This window comes from Ailuropoda melanoleuca, chromosome 15 (assembly GCF_002007445.2).
Source record: "Ailuropoda melanoleuca isolate Jingjing chromosome 15, ASM200744v2, whole genome shotgun sequence".
Lineage (NCBI taxonomy): Eukaryota > Metazoa > Chordata > Mammalia > Carnivora > Ursidae > Ailuropoda > Ailuropoda melanoleuca.
In genome coordinates this window covers 74,706,015-74,729,971 of record NC_048232.1, presented here as the reverse complement: position 1 = coordinate 74,729,971, position 23,957 = coordinate 74,706,015, and the positions used below count along the sequence as shown (strand labels likewise).

At 60.2% G+C, this 23,957-nt stretch overlaps 2 protein-coding genes across 3 annotated transcripts in view; one reads left to right on the top strand and one right to left on the bottom strand.

Annotated features, from left to right (window-relative positions):
- OGFOD3 (2-oxoglutarate and iron dependent oxygenase domain containing 3) overlaps nt 1–12,263 on the top strand; it is a 23,383-nt gene extending 11,120 nt beyond the window's left edge. The window contains exons 7-9 of one of the 2 annotated variants that reach the window (XM_002926431.4): nt 4,156–4,309; nt 7,541–7,664; nt 11,957–12,263. In XM_002926431.4, the coding sequence (XP_002926477.1) occupies nt 4,156–4,309; nt 7,541–7,664; nt 11,957–12,093 (415 nt within the window). In that variant the 3' untranslated portion in view covers nt 12,094–12,263. The remainder of the gene's footprint in view (nt 1–4,155; nt 4,310–7,540; nt 7,665–11,956) is intronic. The other variant, XM_019807162.2, reaches the window with a different exon arrangement.
- A 7,828-nt stretch (nt 12,264–20,091) lies between these two features.
- UTS2R (urotensin 2 receptor) lies at nt 20,092–21,858 on the bottom strand. The gene is given in 2 exon segments (XM_019807158.2): nt 20,092–20,690; nt 20,693–21,858. Coding segments are annotated over 2 exon segments (1,284 nt in total). The 5' UTR covers nt 21,795–21,858; the 3' UTR covers nt 20,092–20,508.
- Nucleotides 21,859–23,957: the final 2,099 nt, after the last annotated feature.

Sequence of the window (23,957 nt, the reverse complement as noted above, 5' to 3'; positions counted from 1 at the left end):
CCCGCCCATCCGGCCACAGCACCCAGTCCATGCCCACTGACCACGCCCACCCAGCCCTTTGCCGTCAAAGGCCACCACCCCCCAGACCAGCACACCCGTGTCCGCCCCAGCCGAGCTTGTCCTGCCATTGCCCAGGCCAGGAGCTGCACATACTCTGGGGATGTGACACAGCCCCTGGCTTGTCTTGGGCACGTTGTGAGCAGAGGGTCTCACCAAGGCTGAAATGCACAGTTCACTTTATCAGAGTTGGGGCAGGTGGACGCAGGGTGGTACCTCTCTGCCTGAGGCCAGGGACCCCACGGAGCGCATGAGCGTCAGCAGAGGTGCTGACGGAAGGGGGCCTGTCGGGATTGGCCTCTTCCCCTGGCTCTGGTTTTCTCCTTCCCTGACACTCCATGCAGTCAGGGCAGACTGGTGGAATGTACTAGAACAGCTGTGGGTGCTACACTCCGCACTAGCATACAGAGCACTTTGTGCTAGTGGGTGGTGCACAGGGAGCACCGGCCTCAGTAGCTGCAGGTCCAGCCAGGCCAGTGAGCCCACAGGACCCCGTGGAAGGAGCAGGCCAGTGGAGGCCCCGTGCGTCCCCTGTCTGCCCAGGGCTGTTCTCTGCCGCTCACCACAGCTCATGTGGGGGGAGGCAGAACCAGCCTCAGGTGGGCCCAGCAGCTCTTGCAACAGCCCCATGAGCAGCCCAGGGTGCTACAGGGGACCGTGCCCACTCACAGGTCACACCACACATGCCAGCTGCCAGGCATGGCCCACCTGCCCTGGCAGCTCCCCTGCTGGGGAGTGGTTTTCTTTAATTAAAACTTCTAATTTTTAGATGATCAAGACTCATAGACTGTTTGGGAAATAATACAGGGCAATCCCATGTACCCTTCACCCAGTTTCCCCCGATGGCAACAAGTTGGTGTAAGCAGAGCAGGGCATCGCCCCCAGGAACCAGCACTGGTGCCGTCCCCCCACCGTCTTGCTCAGGATCCCTAGCTCTACCTTACTTATGTGAGTGTGTGCAATTCTGTGCCCTGAGTAGGTCACGAAAGGGCTGCCAGTCATGGTACCGAGTGTCTCGGCACCATGCGGACCCCACGTTGCCCTTTTGTGCCCTCAGCCCCAGCACCCATCCCTGACCAGCAGCCAGTGGGGCCTGGCGCTCCCATAGCCTCATGGCCTGGAAACTGCTGCCGCTTCCCCTTGGTGATGTTTCCAGGGAGATGGCCGGAAAGCGAAGCGGGGCTCCTGGTCCAGAGAGAAGCGAAGGTCGGGTGAACTTGACATGCAGATAGTAGTGGCAGTGAGCAGTGTCCTTGACCTCTGCCCCACGCTAGTGACCTCACTGGGTCGGCCCTGAAGTCTGGGTGAGGCGAGGTTTCGTAGCACAAAGGGCCAGGTGACCAGTGGTGCAGGAGCCAGGTCTGCGATCACCCCATGACTAGTTTCTTTACCGTGGTTACTGTTAAGTGAACAGCATGGGTCAGTATTTTAATGTTCATAAGTTCAAGGCTCTAAGAAATGTAAAAACGATCACCGCGAATGAAGGGAAAACAGCAGATTTGTGTCTCATTCAAGTGGGAACTGCAGAGAGGAAGGGATGTCGCTCCAACTGCAGTTGGGTGTGGCTGTGGTCGCGCAGGGAACCCAGGGAGAGGCGCACGAATGGAGCAGAGTTTCTGTTTCTGAAGTGAAAACCCAGTCGGCTGTTGAACCAAGAAGGATGAGTGCGTCGCAGGGCACATGGGTGCTGGAGGAGGCACTGAACGCAGGCTTCATCGGGACGTCCATTGTGTTCGGTCAGAGCTGAGGGTTTAACAAATGAGGTTGGCAGTTACCAATGAGGAAAAATGGAAGGGTCCAATTATTTTTACACAATAAAACAATTATTAAAATAATAACTGGAGCACCTGAGTGGCTCAGACGGTTAAGTGTCCAACTTGGTTTCAGCTCAGGTCGGGATCTCAGGGTCATGGGATGGATCGAGCCCCGCGATGGTCTCTGCGTGCAGCAGGGAGTCTGCTTGAGATTTTCTTTCCCTCTGTCCCTCCCCCTGCTCATACCAGCTCTCTTTTTCTTAAAATAAATTAGTAAAATCTTTAAAAAATAATAATCATAATAATAATCCAATCATTAAAACTCCTCAAAATATATTCTCAAATAGTGTCAAGTAAATGGCAGTGTTTAGAGGCTGCCATTGAAATCCTTCTTCTAACCTTGTCTACTCTGTGGTTTGAGCATTCTGGGACACGACAAGAGTTTCAGCAGCATGGGATCTCGGCCTGGTCTCATTTATGGTCTGGATTGTCACAGAACACATCTGCTGGAACAAGAGAGCAAGGTTTGGGGACGCTCAAGGCCATGACATCACCACGGTCAGAGGAGCTGCTGCTGTCTCCCACGAAAGGATTCTGATGATTCACACAAAATACAAAATGCTCCGCTCCGCGTGTCTTGTGAGCTGGAAGGAAAGCTGTGTCTGAGGTTGGCTTTATGGGTAACGTTCAGGGTGAGAAATTCCCGGACTCCCCTCAGCTTCTTACAGAGCCAGTCAGTGTGCCACCGGGAGCCGAGCTCCTGCCGCGCTCAGCGCCACCTCCACGGGGTTTCGTCGGACTCTGGTCACCGAACCTGCCATCTCCGGACGTGCTGAAGGTAAAACCGTCCAGTGGCTCCCCGTCGTTTCTGGGCTGTTCTCTGTCCACTGACCTTGGGGAGAGTGTGCGCATGACGTGCAGAAGCGGTCTGTGAAAATCGGAGGAGTGGCCGGGGCGTTCCACCGGAGCCGGCCCCGTAGCAGGAGCTGAGAATGGAGGCCGGCGCACCCCGAGCGGAGCACGGATCCCGGGAGGAGCACCAGCACCCCGTCGGCACGCTCTGTGGAGCGCCTGGTCTGATGACAGAGTGGAGGAGTGCCAGGAGCCTCTAGTTCCTTCAGTTCGTGGAACTGTTGGCAGAGTTTGCTCCTCGAAGGTGAACAAAGACAAGAAGACGCAGCCCGCTGAGTAAATGGTTCCTAAGTTGTTTCTGTGACGTGGCTGATAGGAGCTGAGTGCACACATTTCCCCTCCCTCGTTGAAGGGTCACGAGCATTCTGAGTGTAATCATTGGCCCCACAGGAATCCCGTGAACACCACTGAATTTAGGGTGATTGCTCTACTTACAGAAGTGAGGTTAAGGGGGTCCCAGGAAAAGTCTGCCGCACCCCAGTTGGTGCCCTGCCTGATGGGGGCTAGCGGTGCACCTGTTGAAGCATCAGCCAGCGGGCCGGAAATGTTGGAACGTACCTGTTGTGTTGAGCTATGTCGGTTGTGGTGCTAGACCTAGTTTACCGTCTGCTCCGTATGGCGCAGGCAGGTGCGTGGGCAGGCACCTGTGTGCACGTGTGTCGTCGTGTCTCGCAGACGTGTACTGGGCACGTGTAGGGTGTAAGTCCGTGTGGTGTGTGTGTAGGTGGGTGGGTAGGCAGGATCTGTTGTGTGTCCACCTGCCAGATGTGGGGCAGCCCGTCTAGCACTGCCGCCCTGCATTCTGGCTTCCCGGAAGGAGGCGGCTCCCTGGAGCTCGGCTGTGCAGGTCAGCGGTGGTCCGGGCAGGGCTGGTGCCCCCGCCGTGGATGCCGATGGGGGGGCACACTGCACCTTGCCACACAGCTGCATGTGCGGGGCTTGCAGCCCAGCCCCCTGGACGTGGCAGGGAGAGGCCGATGTCTGCGCAGGCCGATGTCTGCGCATCCCTCTGCTGTGGCAGGGTGTCACCCCTCTGCTGTGGCAGGCGGCGTCCCCAGCCCCTGATCACGCACACTGTAACTCTCGGTGAGGGCTGAGGTCCTCCTCCAGGCCTCTTTGCCTGCTCAGGAACACATGCACTCTGTGCAGAGGGCTGCTCGCCCCCCTGCTGCTTCTGCATGTCCCCAGCGGGCCTTGTGCCGTGGCCATTCCTACAAGGAACTGGTCCTTAGTTCCTGGTCTGGCACATAGTGTCCCTTCACACAGGTGCAGGCTGCCCTGTGTGTGTGTGTCTGTCTGTCTGTCCGTCTGGCGGCTTTCCTACAGTCTGTGTCTTTTTGTAGTGTGGCACTGTGTGGACTCTGTGGGACCTGTGGAGTATCGTCTCCTGAGGCCACACTGCTCCTGGGTGACACATGTGTCCTCCCGACAGGGACGTGCGACGGAAGGTCCAGCTCACGATCGCCCAGGCTTTTGGCATCAGTGAGTCTTCGCTGTACCTGACAAAGCCCACGTTCTTCTCCCGCATCAACAGCACCCAAGCCCGGACGGCTCATGACGAGTACTGGCACGCACACGTGGACAAGGTGAGTACCCACTCTCTGGCACGGGCACTGGGGGTTTGTCCGTGGCTGCCCGAGCTGGCTCTGCCCGGGTTCCTCAGCATCAACCCCGTGGCGTTTCCGTGGTTGGGATCTTAGACATCTTCCTCTCTGACGTTCCCCTAAACCCCGTGGAACCCCGTGGATGTCGTCGAGGAGGTAAAACCTATCCCGTGTAATGGTGAAATGTGCACTAGGAAGTGGTGGGCACCGTGGCACGCTGTCCTCCGTGGCTGCCTCCACCTGAGCCGAGAGCTCCACTGTGTGCCACCCAGGCGGCCTCTGTCGCCCCCAAAGCTGCAGGTGGCCTCCCCTCGGGCCTGCCCTCCACCCACATCCCGCCTCTTCACGGGAGGATCTCTCGACCACTCGGAATCCCCTGGATCTCCCGTCCTTGAGCTGTTGTTCTTCAGACACGGTCCCAGCTAATCAGTGATCTCGACCCGCTGGATTGGAGCCCATCCCCGTCTGTACTGCAGCCACGTCCCCCCGTGTTGTCAGCATGCCGCCGCGGGACACCCGAGGGCTGCGGGTGTGCTCAGCTGACCCAGGACCGTCCCTCATGTCCCGTGAGGCAGGACAAAAGAAGCAAGTGAAAAATACCCAGAAAGCTTGGGATGAGTGATGAGGGCAGGTTGGGGCGCACGCTTGCAAATGGGCTTCGGCTCTGAAATGTAGTCAGATGCCCAGCCTTTGTTTAATCTCGACCAAGCTGACGGAGGCAGCACCATGCGTGGCCGTGAGCCCAACAGTGTGGTTAGTGAACTGAGGACCTCCATATGTAATCAGTTCAAGCCAGCTCACATGGAAGTGGCATCTGTGGCCCTCTGACGCCAGTCCGGTACAGCTGAGGTCCAGCCCCATCCCCTTGCCCCTCATGGCTTCAGCAGCTGTTGGTCTGTTGGTACACACGGCCAGATCGTCACTGTGCTAGGGGACAGGTAAGAACCCGGCTGTGAGATAATCACAGACACTGCAGAGGCAGGAGCGGTGGTTACGGTGCTGATGGCAAAGACGACGTGTGGAGGACAGACAGGTATGTCCAGCATACGGAGGAGGGAGCATCAGACGTGGGCCGGAGCCCAGGAGCACTTCCTGCACGAAGGAAGAACAGCCCTCCACCACCAGGAAGAATTGGTTCAGGAGAGACAACACGGAGCGCAGCCTGGCTGCGTTCTCGGACTTCGAAGGTAATACTCTGCAGGCGGGAAGACACTGGCCGCCAAGAGCTCGTGGGCAGCCTCAGGCTCTCCAGAGTGATGCTCGGAGCCAGGAGGCCACAGAAGGGTCTTCAGGAGCCAGGGTGGCGGGAGCAGCCACGCACCGCTCACATGTGGATGTGGCAAAAAGATGTCCTCGGACACAAGAGGATTCCGGAACGTGGTGTCTGCCCCTCCTCCACAAGGCTCTCGTTTCCAGCTCAGGAACAGACACCCCGCAGAACGCCACTCCCACTGCCTCCTCACCCAGGTCCCTGGTTTTCACGCGAGCTCTGAGGGTTCCTTGGCAGTATCTGGGGGTGGGCGGGTAGGAGAGGGTCGGCTCCGGGACTCCCCTCCTGCTCCACCTGGGTCTCTTTTATGTTTTATGCGGTTCGTGTATGGTTTTGATGGACGTGGGGTTCACGGCGGAAGCTGCTCGAGAGGCACGGCCCCGGGAGATTCGCAGGCCAGGTCCCTCTGGTGTTTGTTTGGTGAAGGGGTTCCGGACAAGGGGAACCTGAGACGGGGTCTTAGTGGGGGATGTGGAGCTGAGCCCAGGTACATAGGAATCCAGCCTCTTGTTGCTGGTGCCAAGTTTAGGAGAAGTGACATTGCTCCTGGTCACCGTGGCAGCCTCGCTGGTCGGAGCACCTCCTGTCAGGAGGTGGCTGTTGTCATGGTGATGGGGTATAGATGGTTGCAGGGGGAGGAGGCTTTTTGAGCCTTGATCAAGTACGTCATGTGAGATTGCCCTGGGGCTTCTGAGTCGTTCCAGGAGGCCTACAGCTGTCAATGAAATCACGTTCGCCTGGCTGTCCACCCGGGAGCTTAGAGGCGGGAGTCGGGCTGTGCACCAGGCCTGGGGGGTGACGGTTCGGACTGTACTTCTTAGACCTTCTATCTCTTACCCCAGACTTGCTGATTGAATAATTCATCAGCCTGCAAAATGTTATTATGTGATTAAAATTCCTTGTTCGTTGCACGTCAGTATCTTTGCGTGAGGAAGATGCGTATCTCAGTTATTCCCATATTAACCAGATCCTGATTTGTGTGAGCCCCTGGAGACGACCCCTTTGCGTAGTGCAGACGGTCAGTCCCTCCTCAGCAGCCTGAGTTTTACCAAACCGTGCAGACATCCACACGGCGCCCCTTGTCTGCATGGGCCACGAACCGCACCTTGCCTCCCCGACGTCAGGGCGTCTGAGGAAACAGATGAGAGCCACCTCCTGTTTATGTCCCTCCGTCCAGGCCAGGGGTGAGCGTTGGTTATCGGAGGGGCCGTGCTCAGACGAGCCCCCACCCAGACCTCGTCCTTCACCGTCTGCACTGCCTGCGTGGTCTTCCCGAAGAGCGTCTGCACACGGGCTCACACACGAACGGGCAGATACTGTAGGGTTCCACCAGAACGAGGTCCCTGGGGTCGTCAGAGCCAGAGACAGACAGGGGGTGGGGGGTGGGAGCACGTGTTTAACGGGGACGGTTTCAGTTTGGGAAGACGCCGGGCCAAGTTCTGGGGACGGACGGTGGGGGTGGCTGCGTGACTATGAACGTGCTTCGTGCTCCTGGGCTGTAGTGAAGGTGGTTAAAATGGCAAATTTGTGGTACGTGTATTTTACTGCAGTTGAAAAGGTTGGGGTTGCCCCACGCGTGAAGAAAGCGAAAGCACCTGTCATTGCCGCATTTGTCCCGTGTGTGGAGGCGGGAGGTTGGACCTGCCCGTTAGTGGGTGACACGGCCGCCATCCCAGGAATCGCTGTGGCGTGGGCTTGTCTGCCACGCGTCACCTTTGCCAGAGGACAGCTGCCCGGCCATCTGAGCTGTGTGGGATCCCGGGCAAAAACCCATGACTGTGGGTCTGACCGAGGTGCCTCTGCCGTCAGAAAGGTAGCGGGCGGCCTCGTTTAGGAGGTGGACACAGGCTGTTTACTGACCTCGAAGCACACGCGGGGCGTCCTGGGCCGGTTGCCCCACGAGCACCTGGATGCTGACGTGCTCCCTCACGCTCTGCCCACAGGTGACCTACGGCTCCTTCGACTACACCTCGCTGCTCTATCTCTCTGACTACCTGGACGACTTCGGCGGGGGCAGGTTTGTGTTCATGGAGGAGGGGGCCAACAAGACGGTGGAGCCGAGAGCAGGTAGGACCCTCAGGCGGCAGCCCCAGGCTTGCAGGCAGGTGGGCAAGTGGTCCATCTGCTGGTCCTCGACTGCCCCACTGCCCCAGGTCACTGCTGCCACTGCACAGCGGTCCCCAGAGCCTCCCTTTCCCTGCGGTGCGTTCCCACTCTGTCCCTCCCCAGAGGCAAAAATCCTGACCTAATCATGTTGGTGACGGCACTGAATACCAGGACCTCCTCCCCAGACCAGGTAGTCCTGGAGCCCCCAGGGCTCCCAACACAGCACGGACACTCAGAGCTGCCCTGGGAGCGTGTGCTGCGCCGATGGACTGTCCCCTCCCTTCTGGCACTTGTGGGGAAGGGTGGGGTCGCAGCCCCGGGCAGGACTCCCAGAGACCCACAGGCAGAGCCCTGCCACTTGGTCCAGGCCCCTGGGACCGTGCCAGTGCCGTCCTCCTGCTGCCACGTCTCACCTGTTCCTACGGCATCACCCTCACCTGCTCACTGGGCTTCCGTCTGGGGAGTACAGTCAGACCAGTGAGGCTGCCCACCTGGGTTGGCTCAGAATGTTCCTGCCGGCCATGGGACGGTCCTCCAAGCCAGCGGGTCCAAACTGCTCCCTGTTGAAGCTGTGAATGGGACACGAAGTAGCCTGGAAATCAAGGGTGTAAAAAGGAAATTGAGCAGGTCAGGGTTTGCTCTCCTCCCTCTGGGTGAGCACAGGAAGAGGTGCGGACCTGGGCTCAGTCACGGGCAGGGGGGCCCTCCAGACACCCCACAGCTCCAGCAATTTAATGGATTAAGAGGCAGAGACGTTTCTGGCACTAAGGCTGGGTGTCACATGTCACTGCTTTCGAGAGGCACCCTTGCGGCCCAAGAGGAAAAGAACACAAAGGATTACAAAAACAGATTTTTTTCACATTTTTGGTTACTCAGTTGCTGAGCTTAAATCTTACTTTAAGTCATTTACTGAAGAGTGTCAAAAGCCAGAAAGTACCTTTTTCTGAATTCTGAAATGTTTCATGCTTCTAGAATTAGGTGAGCAGTATTGTTCAAACAACTTGTTGCACCCCTAGGGAACACGGCCCTGGGAGACTCGGCCTGGGGGACGTGGTTCTGGGAGACCCACTGCTGGGGGACACGGTTCTGGGAGACTTGGCCTGGGGGACGTGGTTCTGGGAGACTCGGCCTGGGGGACGTGGTTCTGGGAGACCCGCTGCTGGGGGACGCGGTTCTGGGAGACTCGGCCTGGGGGACGCGGTTCTGGGAGACTCGGCCTGGGGGGACGTGGTTCTGGGAGACTCGGCCTGGGGGACGCGGTTCTGGGAGACCCGCTGCTGGGGGACGCGGTTCTGGGAGACTCGGCCTGGGGGACGTTTCTGGGAGACTCGGCCTGGGGGACGCGGTTCTGGGAGACTCGGCCTGGGGGACGTGGTTCTGGGAGACTCGGCCTGGGGGATGTGGTTCTGGGAGACCCGCTGCTGGGGGACGCGGTTCTGGGAGACCCGCTGCTGGGGGACGTGGTTCTGGGAGACTCGGCCTGGGGGATGCGGTTCTGGGAGACCCGCTGCTGGGGGATGTGGTTCTGGGAGTCCCGCTGCTGGGGGATGTGGTTCTGGGAGACTCGGCTTGGGAGACGCGGTTCTGGGAGACTCGGCCTTGGGGACGTGGTTCTGGGAGACCCGCTGCTGGGGGATGCGGTTCTGGGAGACTCGGCCTGGGGAACGTGGTTCTGGGAGACCCGCTGCTGGGGGATGTGGTTCTGGGAGACTCGGCCTGGGGGACGTGGTTCTGGGAGACTCGGCCTGGGGGACGTGGTTCTGGGAGACTCGGCCTGGGGGACGTGGTTCTGGGAGACCTGCTGCTGGGGGACGTGGTTCTGGGAGACTCGGCCTGGGGGATGTGGTTCTGGGAGACCCGCTGCTGGGGGACGTGGTTCTGGGAGACTCGGCCTGGGGGACGTGGTTCTGGGAGACCCGCTGCTGGGGGACGCGGTTCTGGGAGACTTGGCCTGGGGGACGTGGTTCTGGGAGTCCCGCTGCTGGGGGACGTGGTTCTGGGAGACTCGGCCTGGGGGACGTGGTTCTGGGAGACCCTCTGCTGGGGGACGTGGTTCTGGGAGACCCGCCCTCCGGTGTCAGTGTCACGGCTGTGTTTGCTCTTTGCCTCGTGTGCTGTTAGTGGTGCTGGCCTGCTGGTCACCCACAGATGGTGACTTCCTCCTCCTTCGGTGATTTCCTCGTGGTTCTGGTGACAAGTAGCTGCCATTGGGTTCGTGCCGAGCGCTTCTGTAGTGCCTGCACTTAACCACTGCAGGCTCTCCAGCTGTCAGAACCAAGTACAGGGCTTCGTTGCTGGGCCGTCAGAAAGCAGAGAGGGGCTCCGGCAGGACCGCACCGCCCGTGTCGCACTTTGCTCCACAGGTCATCACACCGGCGTCTGAGGGGGTCCGAGAATCTCTTTCCGGGTGGACAAGATGGGAGCCAGCCATCTTATTTTATAACACTCCCTCTGTCCTGTCCCCGCCTGGGGTTCAGCGAGGCTCGTCCGTCCCCACAGATGTCACGGGAGCCAGCGTTAGCCCCACGACACAAGCAGCGCGGTTTGCCCGCGAACGAGGCCCTATGAAAAGTTTGCGTTCGTTCCTTACACGCTGTCCTCTGTCTCACGGAAATCCACGGGAAAACAGACACAGCGCCTCACGCTTTCCACTTACTCACTCTTTCCAGGACCCTCTCTGTAGATTGGTTGTCCAGTGGGGACGTTTCTCTTCGGCCTTCACACCTCCCGCCGTGCAGGAACCCCCGACAGAGGCCCTTCTGAGAATGTCCTTGTGTTACCCTTTCTCACAGATATTTTCACTGGCTGTGAAATTCAGGATGGATAGAATTTTCCTTTCTCTTTATAAACATCATTATTGGCTTCCTTTCTTGCTGAGAGAGTCGCCGTCACCAGGTCACGGCCTTTCTTGTCAGCCGTTTCCAAGATTTCCTGGAATCTCTCATTTCATCCGACTGTGCTGGGCCTCGGTGTGGACTTGTATATGCCGCTTGGAGTTTGCTGTGCTTGTTGGAGTAAAAGCCACAGGTTCTCACCATGTCGGGGAGAGTTTGGGTCATCATTTCCTCGAGTCCTCCTTTTCTGCCCCGATATTACTTTCTTCTCCTGAAGCTCCAGCAGCATGAGTGGTGGAAGGCTTCGCGCTGTCCCAAGGTCTCTGTTTGCACACTGTGCGGACGCGCTGGGAGGGACGCAGAGACCCCCACTCTTACTGCGTGTCAGCGACCGCTCGAGTGCCGTGTCCTTCTGCCCAGGGGCAGACAGAGTGGACGGCCGTGGGAGGCCGGCGGCCCGCCGTGCACACGGCTGCTTGTCCGGAGTCTCAGGTTTGAATCAAAGTTCAAGAGACTGAGGACAAGATGTCTTTTAAAAATGTGAGCCTCGGAAAGTGCTGTGCGTCTGGATTGCTCCGGGGAAGCGTTTCCGTCGTGGGGACGGCGCCGGGAGCCCCAGACTCACACCCACAGGGTTTCCCGTGCCCACGGCTTCTTTTGCTCGTTGTTCTCAAGCAGAGCACAGCTCTCCCTTCACAACGAGGAAGCAGAGCGTGTCTGAGGTGGACTTTTCTCTCCTTCGCGGAGGTTACAGTCGAGCTGCGAGTGTGAAGGAAACAGTGGTGTTTCCAGCACTAACTTTGAAGGGAAACGCAGTTACCACAGTGCCTGCCGAATCCCGGCTTCCTCCCTTCGGCTCCATAATGGTCACTCACGGGTAGGAAAATCGACAGCGCTGTGAGCCAGCCCAGCCAAAGGAGGAAGCCGATGAACGTGGAATTATCCGTTGACGGTTGGGGTCGACTCAGAAGCTGCCTTTCCCCACGTCTTCGCCTTCTGTCTCCGCTCGAAGGGAGCTGGCGAGGCGAGGCACTGGATGTTTTTTCTTGACGTGTCTTTTCCAATTATTTGTTCAAGCTTTGCCCTCGCTCTCCAGGGTTTGGTTTTGTTTGATGTGGGATTAGAAATAAGATCCTAAGCGTCAGACCTGAAAGGCTGTGAGGGGTGGGCCTGGGGAGGTCCCGTGGCCTGTCGGGGCGCCCTGGGCAGCGCAGGACCTCACCCCCAAGTCTGGGCCCACTCACCACAAAGAGGGCCTGGACAGGGGCTGGGGTGCCCCTCACTCCCCTGGGGGCCTCACCTGCTTTGCCTCCTGCCGCGGCCGTTCCGTGGCTGGTGGGCCTGTCCTGTTCCCCTGGTTTGCTGTGTCGGGGCTGGCCGTATGTGTGGCCTCCTGGTCACTTCTCTCTTCTGTCCCAGGTCGGGTGTCCTTCTTCACCTCGGGGTCCGAGAACCTGCACCGTGTGGAGAAGGTCCACTGGGGCACCCGTTACGCTGTCACCATCGCCTTTACCTGCAACCCCGACCACGGCATCGCAGACCCTGTGTTCACGTAGTCCTGGCCACAGTGCCCTGCCCAGGGAGCAGCCACACTGAACTCACGCCCCCTCCCACTGTTTCAGCCCATTTCCATTGAACAAGGTGCCTTATGAATCACCCAGATTTTAATTTGCTGCTGTACTGGTCATTTTTCATCTATAAGTAAATTGGGGGAAGCGGCTCTTCACCTCCCGAGCACCTGTGTGTCTGATTCAGCTGTCGACGTCGGGTCCAGAAATTGGCAGTGAGCCGACATAGCCTCCTGCCTCAAGAAGGGATCCCTGGGCCCTGGATGGAAATTCCTGTTTGTGAATAGATAGTCATTCGCCTGGGCCTCATCCAGATTCAGAAACCACCCCGGCCCATTGAAGACCGACTTTGGAATACGGACAAGGCCATGGCCTGTAGAGGAGGTCCAGTGCATGGGCAGCTCCGGGAGACAGGTGTGGGCCGAGGACCAAGACACCAGTGATGTGAGTCCCGCCTGACACGGCATCCTCCCGAAGCCAAGCCGGTCACACCCCACGCGGGTGCCCCGCACGCGCCCTGGCAGTGCTCTGTGTGGGAAGGGTTAGGGTGTGGGGGTCCGTGGCGGGGGCAGACCGTGTGTCTAACCTGGGGACACAGCGGCAAGGACCAGGCAGTAGGACAGACAAGTAGCAATAGCGGATGGAAGCCAAGCAGGGGAGCACCAGTGGGCTGCGGTCCGTTAACTTCAGGCCCCCAGGCCCCGGGAGGCCGAGGGGGAAGAGGGGAGTGTCACCGTGGCACGTCCAGTCCCTTTTGGGCTGACCGACACCATAAATACCAGTTTTTCACTTGATCTGGAACACCAGGAGAAGCAAGCGTAGACTGCCAGCCCTGAATCCACTTTGAAGGGCCCCTGCTCACCCCCAGGAAATGCTCTGCGGGCCCTTGTTTACCATCCCAGCCTCCTGCCTGCCCTTCCGTTCCCCACTTTGCCCTCGGGGACCTGAACCTGCCCACCGGCTGCATGCGGAGCCCCTCAGAGTGGCAGGGGAGGGTTTGTACCCGGCAACCAGACGGATGCCTGAGCCCTGTCCCCCCCACAGATCTGTGGCCACACCTTGACGTCCCTTCGTCTCAGCACCTTTGAGGCCAGGTAGATCCCAGCGGAGCCAGGATGCGGGCAATCCCTCCTCCTGAGAAGGCCGCGTTGCGGGCATCCCAGCTGCCATCCCCATCCCTGTGGACACACAAGGGAGGGCTCACGATCTCGCTGCAGTCACACAACTCGGCTTGAGCTCTCTGGTCTCCCTTGATAAAGAAGACAGATCTGAGGGGGCAGGGCAGCCAGGAGGGGCCCCGTTCCTGGGGAATTCCCTTGAGCGGTAAGGAGGAGGGAGGAGAGAGGAAGCTACAGGACGGTGGGCACCAACGGGGTCTCCACATGCCCGGGGTGGGTTACTGGACTGAGGCTTTGTCCCCAGGAAAAGGTGGGCCACTCCCCTTCCCAGGTCCCCACTGCCCAGAGCACACCCTCCCAGACCACCCCACACCGCCGAGATCTGCCTTGCCAGTGGGCACTGCCAGGGGCTAGCAGGGCTTTTGGGGTGGGGGGACATGGCAGTGAGGTGCTGGCTGTGCAGTGGACCCTCTCCTGTGCCCGTCTGAGGCCAGTGCAGGGTAGGGCTGGGGTTGGCGGTCTGCACCGCTGCCCTTCAGAGCCCCGGCTGAGGCCTCGTGTCCAGGGTGCGTGGATCTCACCTCTGACACACTGTGTTCAGGGGCTTGGGGCACATATCCTCTCAGAGGGGAGCCCAGACCTCTCAGCCTGGATCAGGTTGCACCTGAGACCCCAGCTGGTGCCCCAGCCTCCCTCCCGGCCCCACACAGGTGGGCACACCTGCTCACACCATTCATCAGTGCCTCCCCCACCCCTAAAATCACCCACCCCGGGGCCACCTCCTGGAGGTCTTGAAGGCTCCTGACTTCCAGCGCCGTGCTGCCCAACCTGACATGCAGTGGGGCACACACTGTCCACCGCCGCTCTGCCCAGTGGCCATGGGCGTGGGTAGGGAGGGGGCAGAACAGGAAGGAGGCAGGGGTGGGGGTGAGGGGGCTGGACAGCTGGGCAAGAGCTCCCCAGGCCACGGGACCGCCTGAGGCTGCTTTCCCCGCTCTGACCCCGCGACATCCAGACCTCGCCTCCACCACCAGGGGGAGAAGAGGGTAGGTCAGAGCTGTCCAGCCTGTGGGCCTGCCCCGGGCAGCTCAGGATGGGGCTCTCCTGGGAGAGAACTGACCCCTCGCCCCCCACATGGGGGTGGGCCCTCGGCCAGCCTGGAGAAAAGCAAGTCTGGAGCTCCTGGCTGTTGGCGTTGGCAGCCCCACTTCCTGCTCGAGCATCATCCATCTGGAATTCCAATGGAAAAATCTGCCCTGGCACTGGGGCTCCGGGTTTGGCGGTTTGTGGGTGTTGGCGGGCCCAGACTGGACTCTGGCCACCCCTGCCTCCCCTTACATGGGGATGGGGGCTCCCACCTTCTGCTGGCCGAGCTCTTCTCCTTTCTCATGCCTGGGGAGTGGTTGAGGGAAGGTGGCCTGGCCGCTGGGGATGAGCTCTGGGTGATTTCTCCAGGGGACAAAGGAGCCCCAGCGTCCTGTCCCCCGAGGCTGGCCCTTCAGGGGACCCAGATCGGGAGCACCTGTCAGCTGGGTGTGCACAGATGTAGGACAGGTGGGTTCAGGCCTCTCGAAACCACTCAGGATGCCCTCCCAGACAGGGCCACATGCATCACCCCACAAGCACTGTGTGGCCACCCAGACAAGCGCTGACTCCCCACCCCCGCAGAGGTCCGTCTGGGGAGCACGGTTTCCACAAGCAGAGAGCTCCCTGGGCAGGGAAACAGTGGTGGCTACTGGTCTGGGTACAACTCACTTCCCAAAGAATGAGTTCCTGGAAAGATGAGGAGTCTGGGGAACTTTGAAGCGTGGGTTTCTTGTCGATAAATACCGTCCGCAGCGCAGCTCCTCTGGGCGTGCGGCCCGGTGACCCGGACTCCGTGGGTCTGCGCACCGGCCACGCTCCCTGCAGAGGGTGGGGCAGCTGCAGGCCGCCCTCTGGGGGGCTGGGGGTGCCTGAAAAAACCCCGTCGGGCCCTGTGGCCCCGCCGTGGCGGTCATCAAAAGCCCGTCCCCGCCAAGCCCGAGCCGCCTGGAGCCTGAGGGGTGAGAGTGTGCCTGTCCCTGGTAAACCCATCATCCCCACCCGGCTCCGGAGCCTCCAGGGAAGCAAAACCACTGCTTGACTGTGAAACCTCCCAGCTTCTGGCTCCTTCCCACCTTCCAGCAGCCCCTCCACCAGCTCCTGGAACAGAGGACAAATGAAATAGGAGGGGCAGCGGGTCAAGAACCCAGTTCATCCTCTCACTCACCCATTCATTCACGCCCCACTGGGTGCCCTCCACGGGATGGGGGCCCACAGCCTGCCCGGGACACTGGCTGGGGTGGGGGTGGGCGCTGGGGGATGGGGAATACGAGCGAATGAGACAGGGCAGGGAAAGTGCCCTGAGGCCTGGCATTGGGCCCCTCTCCTGGTGCAGCGGGGCACCCCAGCCCAGCCAGTCCTTGTCCCAGTGGCTCTGGTGCCTGGGGTCTTCCAGAGGGACACATGCCCCTACCTGCAAAGGCCTCTCCTGCCCCAGCCCCAAGCCCTCACCGTAACCCAGCTCCAAGCCAGCCCTGCAGACCAAAGTCGGAATTCATGATACATTCGATCGAGGGCAGTCAGTGCCTCGCAGAGCGATTCCGGGAGCCTTCTATGAAAAGAAATCCGTTCTCCGAATGCACCCAAAATACAATGAATTCCAGGTGGACGCAGACACAGGACCACTCGTACCTGCTGGTTGTCATGGTGATTTGGTGCCTCGGTCCCCCGACATCCATGCTTCACCTTCTCTGGGGCTTTGGTCCCTGGATAAGTCTGGAGATTTCTGGGGCCACTGGGACCCTGACACATGCAGCCTGAAGCGTGACCAGAAGCTCCTTCACACCCAGGAAGAGCAGAAACATCTGTAGAAAAGCTGTGTTGACTGTGGCCAAGTATGCAGCCCAAGGACAGCTCGTTAACCCTTGGCTCCAGGAGCAGAACCCCGCACCCCCAGGCACCACATGTCTGCCCCTCAGCGCCCAGCCCTCAGGCCCTGCTGGCTGCACTCCTCTCCCTCTGGCAGACGGCCTGTGCTCTCCCTCCCTGTGAGTTTCTCTGTCTCTTTGGCTTAAGGGCCCATGGTGGGGGGATGAGCTATGCCCCTCCCTGGTTCTGCCCCTCCTGCCACAGCAGGAGCCTCGCGACCCACCCAGAGCCCCTGCCCAAGCCCCTTCTCACCCAGGAGACTCCCATGACCAGCACCCTTCTCTCTAAATTAAACTTCCCTGCAAGAGGGGAAAACGTCATGTTTCAGCTGACAATCACCACCCCCCCAAAGGGCACAGTCCCCTGTGTCCCCAGAAGCTGGCCGAGGAGCCAGCAGACGGACCCCAGAGCCTGCGGAGGCTGTGAGCCCCCATCAGCCTGAGTCGAGAGAGCTGTCCAGCAAAGCCCTGTGACCTTAAGCTCCAGGTGACATGAGGGGGTTCACTGAGAAGGCCCTTGGGTGCTGAGCCTCCCTCCCTCCCTCCCTGGGAGCTGGGAACTGTTGGAACCGCCCTCCAGCCTCCCAGCCTGATCTGAGCCAGATAGGCTCATGGACATGCCCGGTCAGAGCCTTCCTTGGGTCAGGGGATGGGGGACCTGGTCATTGTTTTCCCAAGGACAGGGGGATGAGGGGACCTGGTCAACATCTTCTAGGAAACAGAACTGGCCAAAAGGGGTTCAAATGGTCCACAGAGCCAAGACAATCTGCGGTGATGGAGGCCATGACGCCGTCCCTGTCTCCTGAGGGGCCCTGATGGCCGCCCCTTGTGGTGTGACCAGGTGGGGAAGACTGACTCCCTTTGCTCGGGAGCTGAGGTGCCATGGCTTGGGAAGGGAGTGGTCCGGCCTCAGTCACCCACCTCTCCGTGAGCCCCTGAGCAGCACTGTCCTGACAGCAAGCTCCGCTGGTCCGAGTAAGGCCTGTGGCCCCCGGCCTTGCAGACGCTTGCCTCCGTGACACGTCAAGGTCACAAAGCTGCCAGTTACGGATCCAAGTCTACCCAGAGCAGCTGCTCTTTTATGACAAAAATGGTGCAAGCCCAGAGGGAGGACAATGGTAGGAGGTGGGGGGGCGGGCTCATGCCCTGCTGCAGGGGGCATAGGATGTGAAGCCACTGTGGAGCACAGTCCAGAAATTCCATAGGAACCTCCCCAAAAGCATGCAAACACGTGCACAGAGACGTGCACACGCGTGTCCACAGCAGCTCCACGCTGGCGACGGAAGAAGTGGCGGCAGCTCAAGGCCCATCACCCAAGGCCGCTGGGCCCCTCCGATGGTCACCAGACCCCGCTTCCTGAACAGGACACTGGGCCTGGCATCCGTGGAAGGTCTCCCTGGTTGTCACGGTGATGACTGAGGGACAGATAAACAATGCCGGGTGATCCCACAAGGAGGACTCAGCTCTAAGAAGGAACGGGGTGCTGACCCCAGTACAATGTGGATGGACATCTACAGTCGGCTGACTTCTAGCAAAGAAGACTGTTCTCCATCACGTGGGGGAGGGCCTCAGCCGTCCCACTGAACGCCTGAAGAGCAAACAACAGAGCTTGCCCAGAGCAGAAGGGATTCCACCCCAGGCTGCAGCTTCGACTCCAGCCTGAGTGTCCGCCCGTCGGCCCGTCCCATGGGCGTCCCCCTTGCCAGGCCCCTCACTGCGTGAGTCAGTTCCTTAAGGAAATCCTTTACACTTTATGCCCTATTGGTTTGGCCTCCCTGACCGATGTGCTGACATGGGGTTGCATGATGCTCGCCCAACTCTGTAAATGGACTGAAAATTAGTAGTTGCACTTCGAGGGGGTGAATGTTATGGTGGGTAAATGTGCCTCAGGGCAAGTGTGCTGTAACCGAACAAGGACAGCCCTGATGGGTCAGAGCTCGGTTCTAGCCGCCGCATGCTACGGCCCGGGCGACCTCTCACCCTGGGACCCTCTACCGGCTCCTGCCCGGCTCGCACCACCTGGAACCCTCAGCAGCCTGAGCCCTGGGCACCCTGCAGGCAGGGGGGCCCGTTGCAGGAGCCAGCCTGGCCTCTGAGCAGGCAGAGCGGCCTGGTGAGGCCAGAAAGCCGGGCACTGTGCCTGACGGGCTGTGTCTTGTGCCAGAGGAGGGGTCCATAAATCACCTGACCCAATGGACAGGGCTGTGGGCAGTGGGCCCAGGGAGGCCAGCAAAGCCACGGTGAGCCTGTGGGGTCTCCACGTGGCAGTGTGGGGGTGAGTGCACAGGCACAGAACAGGCACAAGTGTGTGAGTTGAGTGTGCCTGTGTGTGAGCACCTAACATTCTGAACTCTGAAGCACACTGGATGGGGGGTCAGCCAGGTGGGAGGTGGGGGCAGGAGTGGGGGGACAAGGGAGGGGGATGGGGTGTCAGTCAAGGGAGGCCATGCTGAGACTGGGGACTGAAGAGAGTTGTCACCAGGGAGGGATGACGGATGGACACTGTGGGTGGGGTATCTCAGGGGGGTGAGGGGGCTGCTGCAGGCAGGACCTTGATTTCATTTCCGACCAGACCTAATAAGCCCGTGGGTGTGAGGCCTGTGAAGTCGGCAGCCTCGGGCTCTCCCTTTCTGCCCCTGAAGCCTTGGCCCTTGCCAGGTCGTCCCTCCCTCCCGGATTCCACCACCTCGGGAGCCTGCCCTGTTGACCCTGCCGTGTCCTAGTTGAGGCTGGGCCATCTGAGGTCCCAGTGTCCCAGGGTTTGGAGGCCTGGATGGAACAGAGTGTCCTGGGGCAGCCGACCCAGGCGACCGGTGCTCAAGAATCTATGCCGTGAGGCTGGCAGCACAGGCCTGGCCCTAAGTGATGGGAGAGACAGACAGACACACAGACAGGAGTCCCTTTGGAAATACAAGACGGAGGTCCTGGCCCTGTGCAGACAAGCTTTGCCTCTGCCCAGCTGGGCTTGGGGTAAAAAATGTAACGTCCTGGGGTGCCTGGGTGGCTCAGTTGGCTGGGCGTCTGGCTCGTGATCTCAGCTCAGGTCTTGGTTTCAAGGTCATGGGCTCAAGCTCTGCATTGGGTTCCACGCTGGGCATGGAGCCTACTTAAAAATAATAAAATTTTTTTAAAAATTTCAAAATGTAACTTCCTCAGCATCACTCTAAGAAATGGTGCAAAACCATTGGGGATGTTTTGGGGGGTGTCTGGTCTCCAAGGCTGGGGCTTCTTGGCACACCCTAAAATCAGGACTTGGGAAGCAGAGACCTGGGGGCTCGGTCAAGGTGCAAACTTCGGGCCATTCTCTTCCAAAAGCATTTGAGGACTTAAGTGGGGCCCAGACCCCACCATTAGGGGCTGCGGCAGGGGGAGCAGTTCTCTGCCTGCCCTCACGTCAGAATCCTGGCGGGACCTTGAAGGGGCCCGGGGCCCGGATGGCACGGAGACCGGCCTGCGGGGTGGGAGCTGGGCCACAGTGCAGGGCGTCCAGGCTGCTGGGGGTGGGGAGAGATCTAAAACCCTTCCCCATGGGCTCTCTGTGGGCAGAGCCTGGTGGCCTCAGTGTCCCCAGGAGGCATGAGGTAAATCCCCAGGCTGAGAAGGGGTGTGATCTGAACCCCCCCCCCCCGCCCTGTTCCTGGCCTGCAATACTATCAACCCAGTTGCCCTCTCCTCCCTCAGCAAGCTGGGGCTGGTCTTTTGCTCCCTTGCTGCAGGGCCTCAGGGCTTGGCTCGGGCTGGGTGGCACCTGCCCGCCACATCAGGACAGCTGGACCAGCCACAAGCAAAGCTCGAGGGAAGACACGCATCTTCCCCAGCCAGACCGATAGGCTCCTCGTGCTATGGGCAGCATCCTGAGGGGTCTTCCCACCCTCAACATGCCATCCACACTCTGAGTCAGGACAGGCATGCAGCGCTCAGGGTTTATTGTTCCAACGCTGACACTGTGCAGAAGGGTCGGGAACACAGGCAGGGACAGGGACGGGGCTGGTGCCACAGGGACCACACCGCAGCCAGGAGAGGAGAGTGCCGTCACGGCTCACAGCAGGCACTGGCCGGCACGCATGTCCACTGCTGTGGGTGGTGGAGACTCGACTTGCTTTGATCTTCAGAACCTTGTTCTGGGCCTGAGCCTCCCACAGACCCTCCTAGGTGGTCTGGGTGTGGGGCCTTCTGGGCATCACGAGGAAGGTGGCTGGGCTGATGAGGCTGAAATGAGCCATGCAGAAGGGCGAGCAGGGAACTTTCTGGAAGAAGACTAAGTTACGGGGGCGATGGGGACATAGGAGGGGCTCGGGGGGCAGCCTGCATTCTGGGGCCCTTCCCTGCAGCACTCAGGCCGCCTCCCGCCCTCGACCCCAGGGTTCACGTGGGGCCGCAGGACACTCAGGTGAAGACCGCTCTGGAGTCCCCCAGGACACTGTGGCAGTCTCGGTGGCCCGCTGGCCACTGGAGGACAGCGGGCGGCCGGAGCCACGCTGGAAATGGACACGGCACGGCAGGAACTGGCCGGCACGCAGGGCCCGCCGGCTCTCCGGGCGGGGAGCGAGCGCCGGTAGCGCCGGGTGAGCCGCGTGTAGAGGAAGGGGTTGACGCAGCTGTTGCCGTAGGTGAGGCAGGTGGTCAGGTAGTTGACGATGCGCGTGGCGCGGGGCGTGAGCGGCTGAGCCCCCCGGTCCTGCGCGAGGAGCTGCCACAGCCAGAAGGGCAGGAAGCAGGCCCAGAAGAGCAGCACGATACCCAGGACGAGGTCGAGCACCCTGGGGTCGGGCGGCCGCCGCGGCCGCGGGAAGGAGGCCCGCTGCGACAGCCAGTAGGCCCGGGCCAGGCGTACGTACAGCAGCCCGATGGCCACGCCGGGCCCCACGACGCTCGTCCCGAAGAGCAGCGTCAGGTAGGCGCGGTGGGCGCGCTGGCCCCAGACGGGCAGGCAGAGGCTCTTGTGGCCCCTGCGGACCAGCCGGATGGCCAGCATCATGGGCAGCGCCAGCAGCAGCGCCAGCAGCCACGTGCCCAGAGCTCGGATCTTGCGGCGGCCCTTGGAGCGCTGCGCTGTGTCCAGCGGCCGCAGCACTGCGGCGCAGCGCTCGCTGCTCATGACGGTCAGGGTGAAGACGCTGGCGTGCATGGTCAGGAGGTCCAGGCTGAAGAGGACGCGGCAGCCCGTGTCGCCGAAGTGCCACTCCTTGGTGACATAGGTGGCCACGATGAAGGGGATGCCAAGCAGGTAGAGCAGGTCAGCCAGCGCCAGGTTGATGACGTAGACGGACGTGGCGGCGGAGGCGCGCAGGAAGCGGCACGTGACCACCAGCACGTACACGTTGCCCGCCACGCCCACCGCGCCCATGGCCGAGAGCACCGCCCCGATGGCCCCGGTGGCCGCCAGGTCGTCCGGGGAGCTGGGCTCCGGTGGGCCGGCCCATGAGCTGTTGAGGGATGCACTGGGGGCACCGGACGGCTCGGGCCCGGGGCTGCCCGGCGGAGCCAGGGCGGGGAACCTGCTCACCGGCTCGGGGCTCAGCGTCATCTCTGCTGCCTCACGCGGGGCTTGGTGCTGGGCCCTGCGGCTCCCTGGGACGTGGCGGAGGCATCCGTGGGGTCTGCAGGAGAAGACGCTCATCAGAGATCAGCTCAGGCACCCCTCTCTCTCCCAGGAGGCTGTGTGAAGGCCCAGTTCCCCCCAGGTTGGGAGACCTGCAGAGGGCTGGGCTTACCCCAGAGTTCTTTCTCCCTATTTCCGCATGTTTTTAAAAAATATATTTTGTTTAGATTGCAAAAGTAATATCCACTGATTTTAAAAGTTCGAATAGAAAAAAAAAAATGTGTGGTGAAGAGGAGAAGTGTTTGTAATCTCTCTCTATCCACGCGGGGGAAATGAGCCTGGGTTCCTACCTCATGCCACACACAAAAATAATTCAAGATGGACTGTCGACCTGCATATAATAGGTTAAACCAATCAATCAGTCAAGCTTCTGGAAGAAATACAGAATACCTGCATGACCATAGGCAGGCAAAGATTTCTCACAAAAGAACAGGAAACACTTGCAGTAAAAGAAAAGACCAATCAAACGGACTACATTAAAATTAGCAACCTCACCAAGAGAGTAAAAATATAAACTGTGGACTGGGAAAAGATTATTAGAAGACAAAGAACTAGTAACCAAAATACACGAAATAACTATAAATCCATACAGTCTAACGACTCTGTTGGAGGAGAAAAAAGAGATCTGAACAGGAATTTCTCAAAAGAGATTTCCAGATGTTTGAGAAGGAAGACGTGCTCAACATCATGGTCGTCAGGGAGACAAAGGTCAAAACCACTGAACGCCCATCGCAATGCCAGAGCCAGAAATGCAGGTGTGGGGTGTCGGGACGCACACAGAGGAGCTGGGGGCAGATGTGGGGTGTCGGGGCACACGGAGGAGCTAGAGGGACTTTGAAATGGTCAGCACCTTTGGAAAGCAACCCAGCGCTAATAGTGAGACAGGACCTCTTCCCCGGCAGTCCCTCTCTCCGTCTGCCCCCAGGAGAGACGAGTGCGATTGTCCACAAAAAGACAAGAGCGAGAACGTTGACAAGCAGCCTAGTCCTGATATCCAGGAGCTGGAAACAAGCCAAGCGTCCGTAAACACTAGTGTGGATAAGCAAACTCGGACAGCTCCCTAAAAATGCCCTGAAGCGATGCCGTCTAGGGACTGCCGTCAGTATCAGGGATGACTGTTGAGTGAGGGCAGTCCCACGAGAGCACGGCTGTGGGGCTCCCTTAGGTGAAGTTCCCGCACAGGCAAGGTGGTCCGTGACAGTGGTGACTGGGGAGTCCTTGGGAGTGGGGGCACAGACACCTGTACTTGAGGTCTGTGCTTCCTTCATGAGGATTATCCTCACAAAGAAAAAAGCAAGAAAGAAAAAAGGGGGAAAAAGGACCAAAAAGGTGGGCTACTTAACCGCAGAGGAGAGGCCCCTGTCACCCCACCTCCCAGTGTCCAGGGATAATAAAGGCTTCAGGCTTTCTCCCTCTGCACGTCCTGTATCTATAGTAATAACGATAAAGTCTGGACCGTCCCACCCTGCGTGACCAGAGCCCTGCGGGCAGACAGGACCTGGTCCAGCCTCTGGTCTGGTGCCCGGCCAGGGGTCCTCCTCCGGGCAGGAGCCCCTCTCCCCTGCTCCCCGAGGGAGGGCTGCAAGCCTTGAGGAAGGGGACCGGGAGGGATGAGAAGGCGGCAGACCCCACCCCGCTCACCTGCGGCTTCCAAGTGGGCCCAGCACCTGCAGGGGAGTGGCGGAAGGGCGCCCCGACACCCCATCACCCTCACATCCCGATGCCTGGACACCCTGTTGCCCCAACACCCTGTCACCCTTTTGCCTCGACACTCCTGTCCTGCTCCCTGACACACAAACCCCCCCTCGACGCCCCCAGCCCGGGCCGCGGCGCTCGAGCTGGCGCCCCGCTCACCTCACTCACCGAGCGTGGGGTCCACCTCCACCCTGAGCCTCAGATCGCAGTGCACGTCCGAGAGCTGGGCGGGGCGCGAGGGCTCCTGGGGTCGGTGGCGGGGCACCCGCTGCAGGTCCCGCCCCGAAAGCTGCGCTCCGCGTCTGGACCCCGGTCGGCGCTGCCACCTGCCCGGCCGCCAGCTGAGAATGTGCGGTGCGGGTATTAATAACCCAGGGCCAAGGGGGGCGCTGGAGGGAGGGGACTCGGCTTGGCGGGGCACGTGGCGGGGAAGTGAGGGCCGGTGCTGCGCCCAGCTGGGATGGGGGGGCGGGGCGGGGGGCGTTT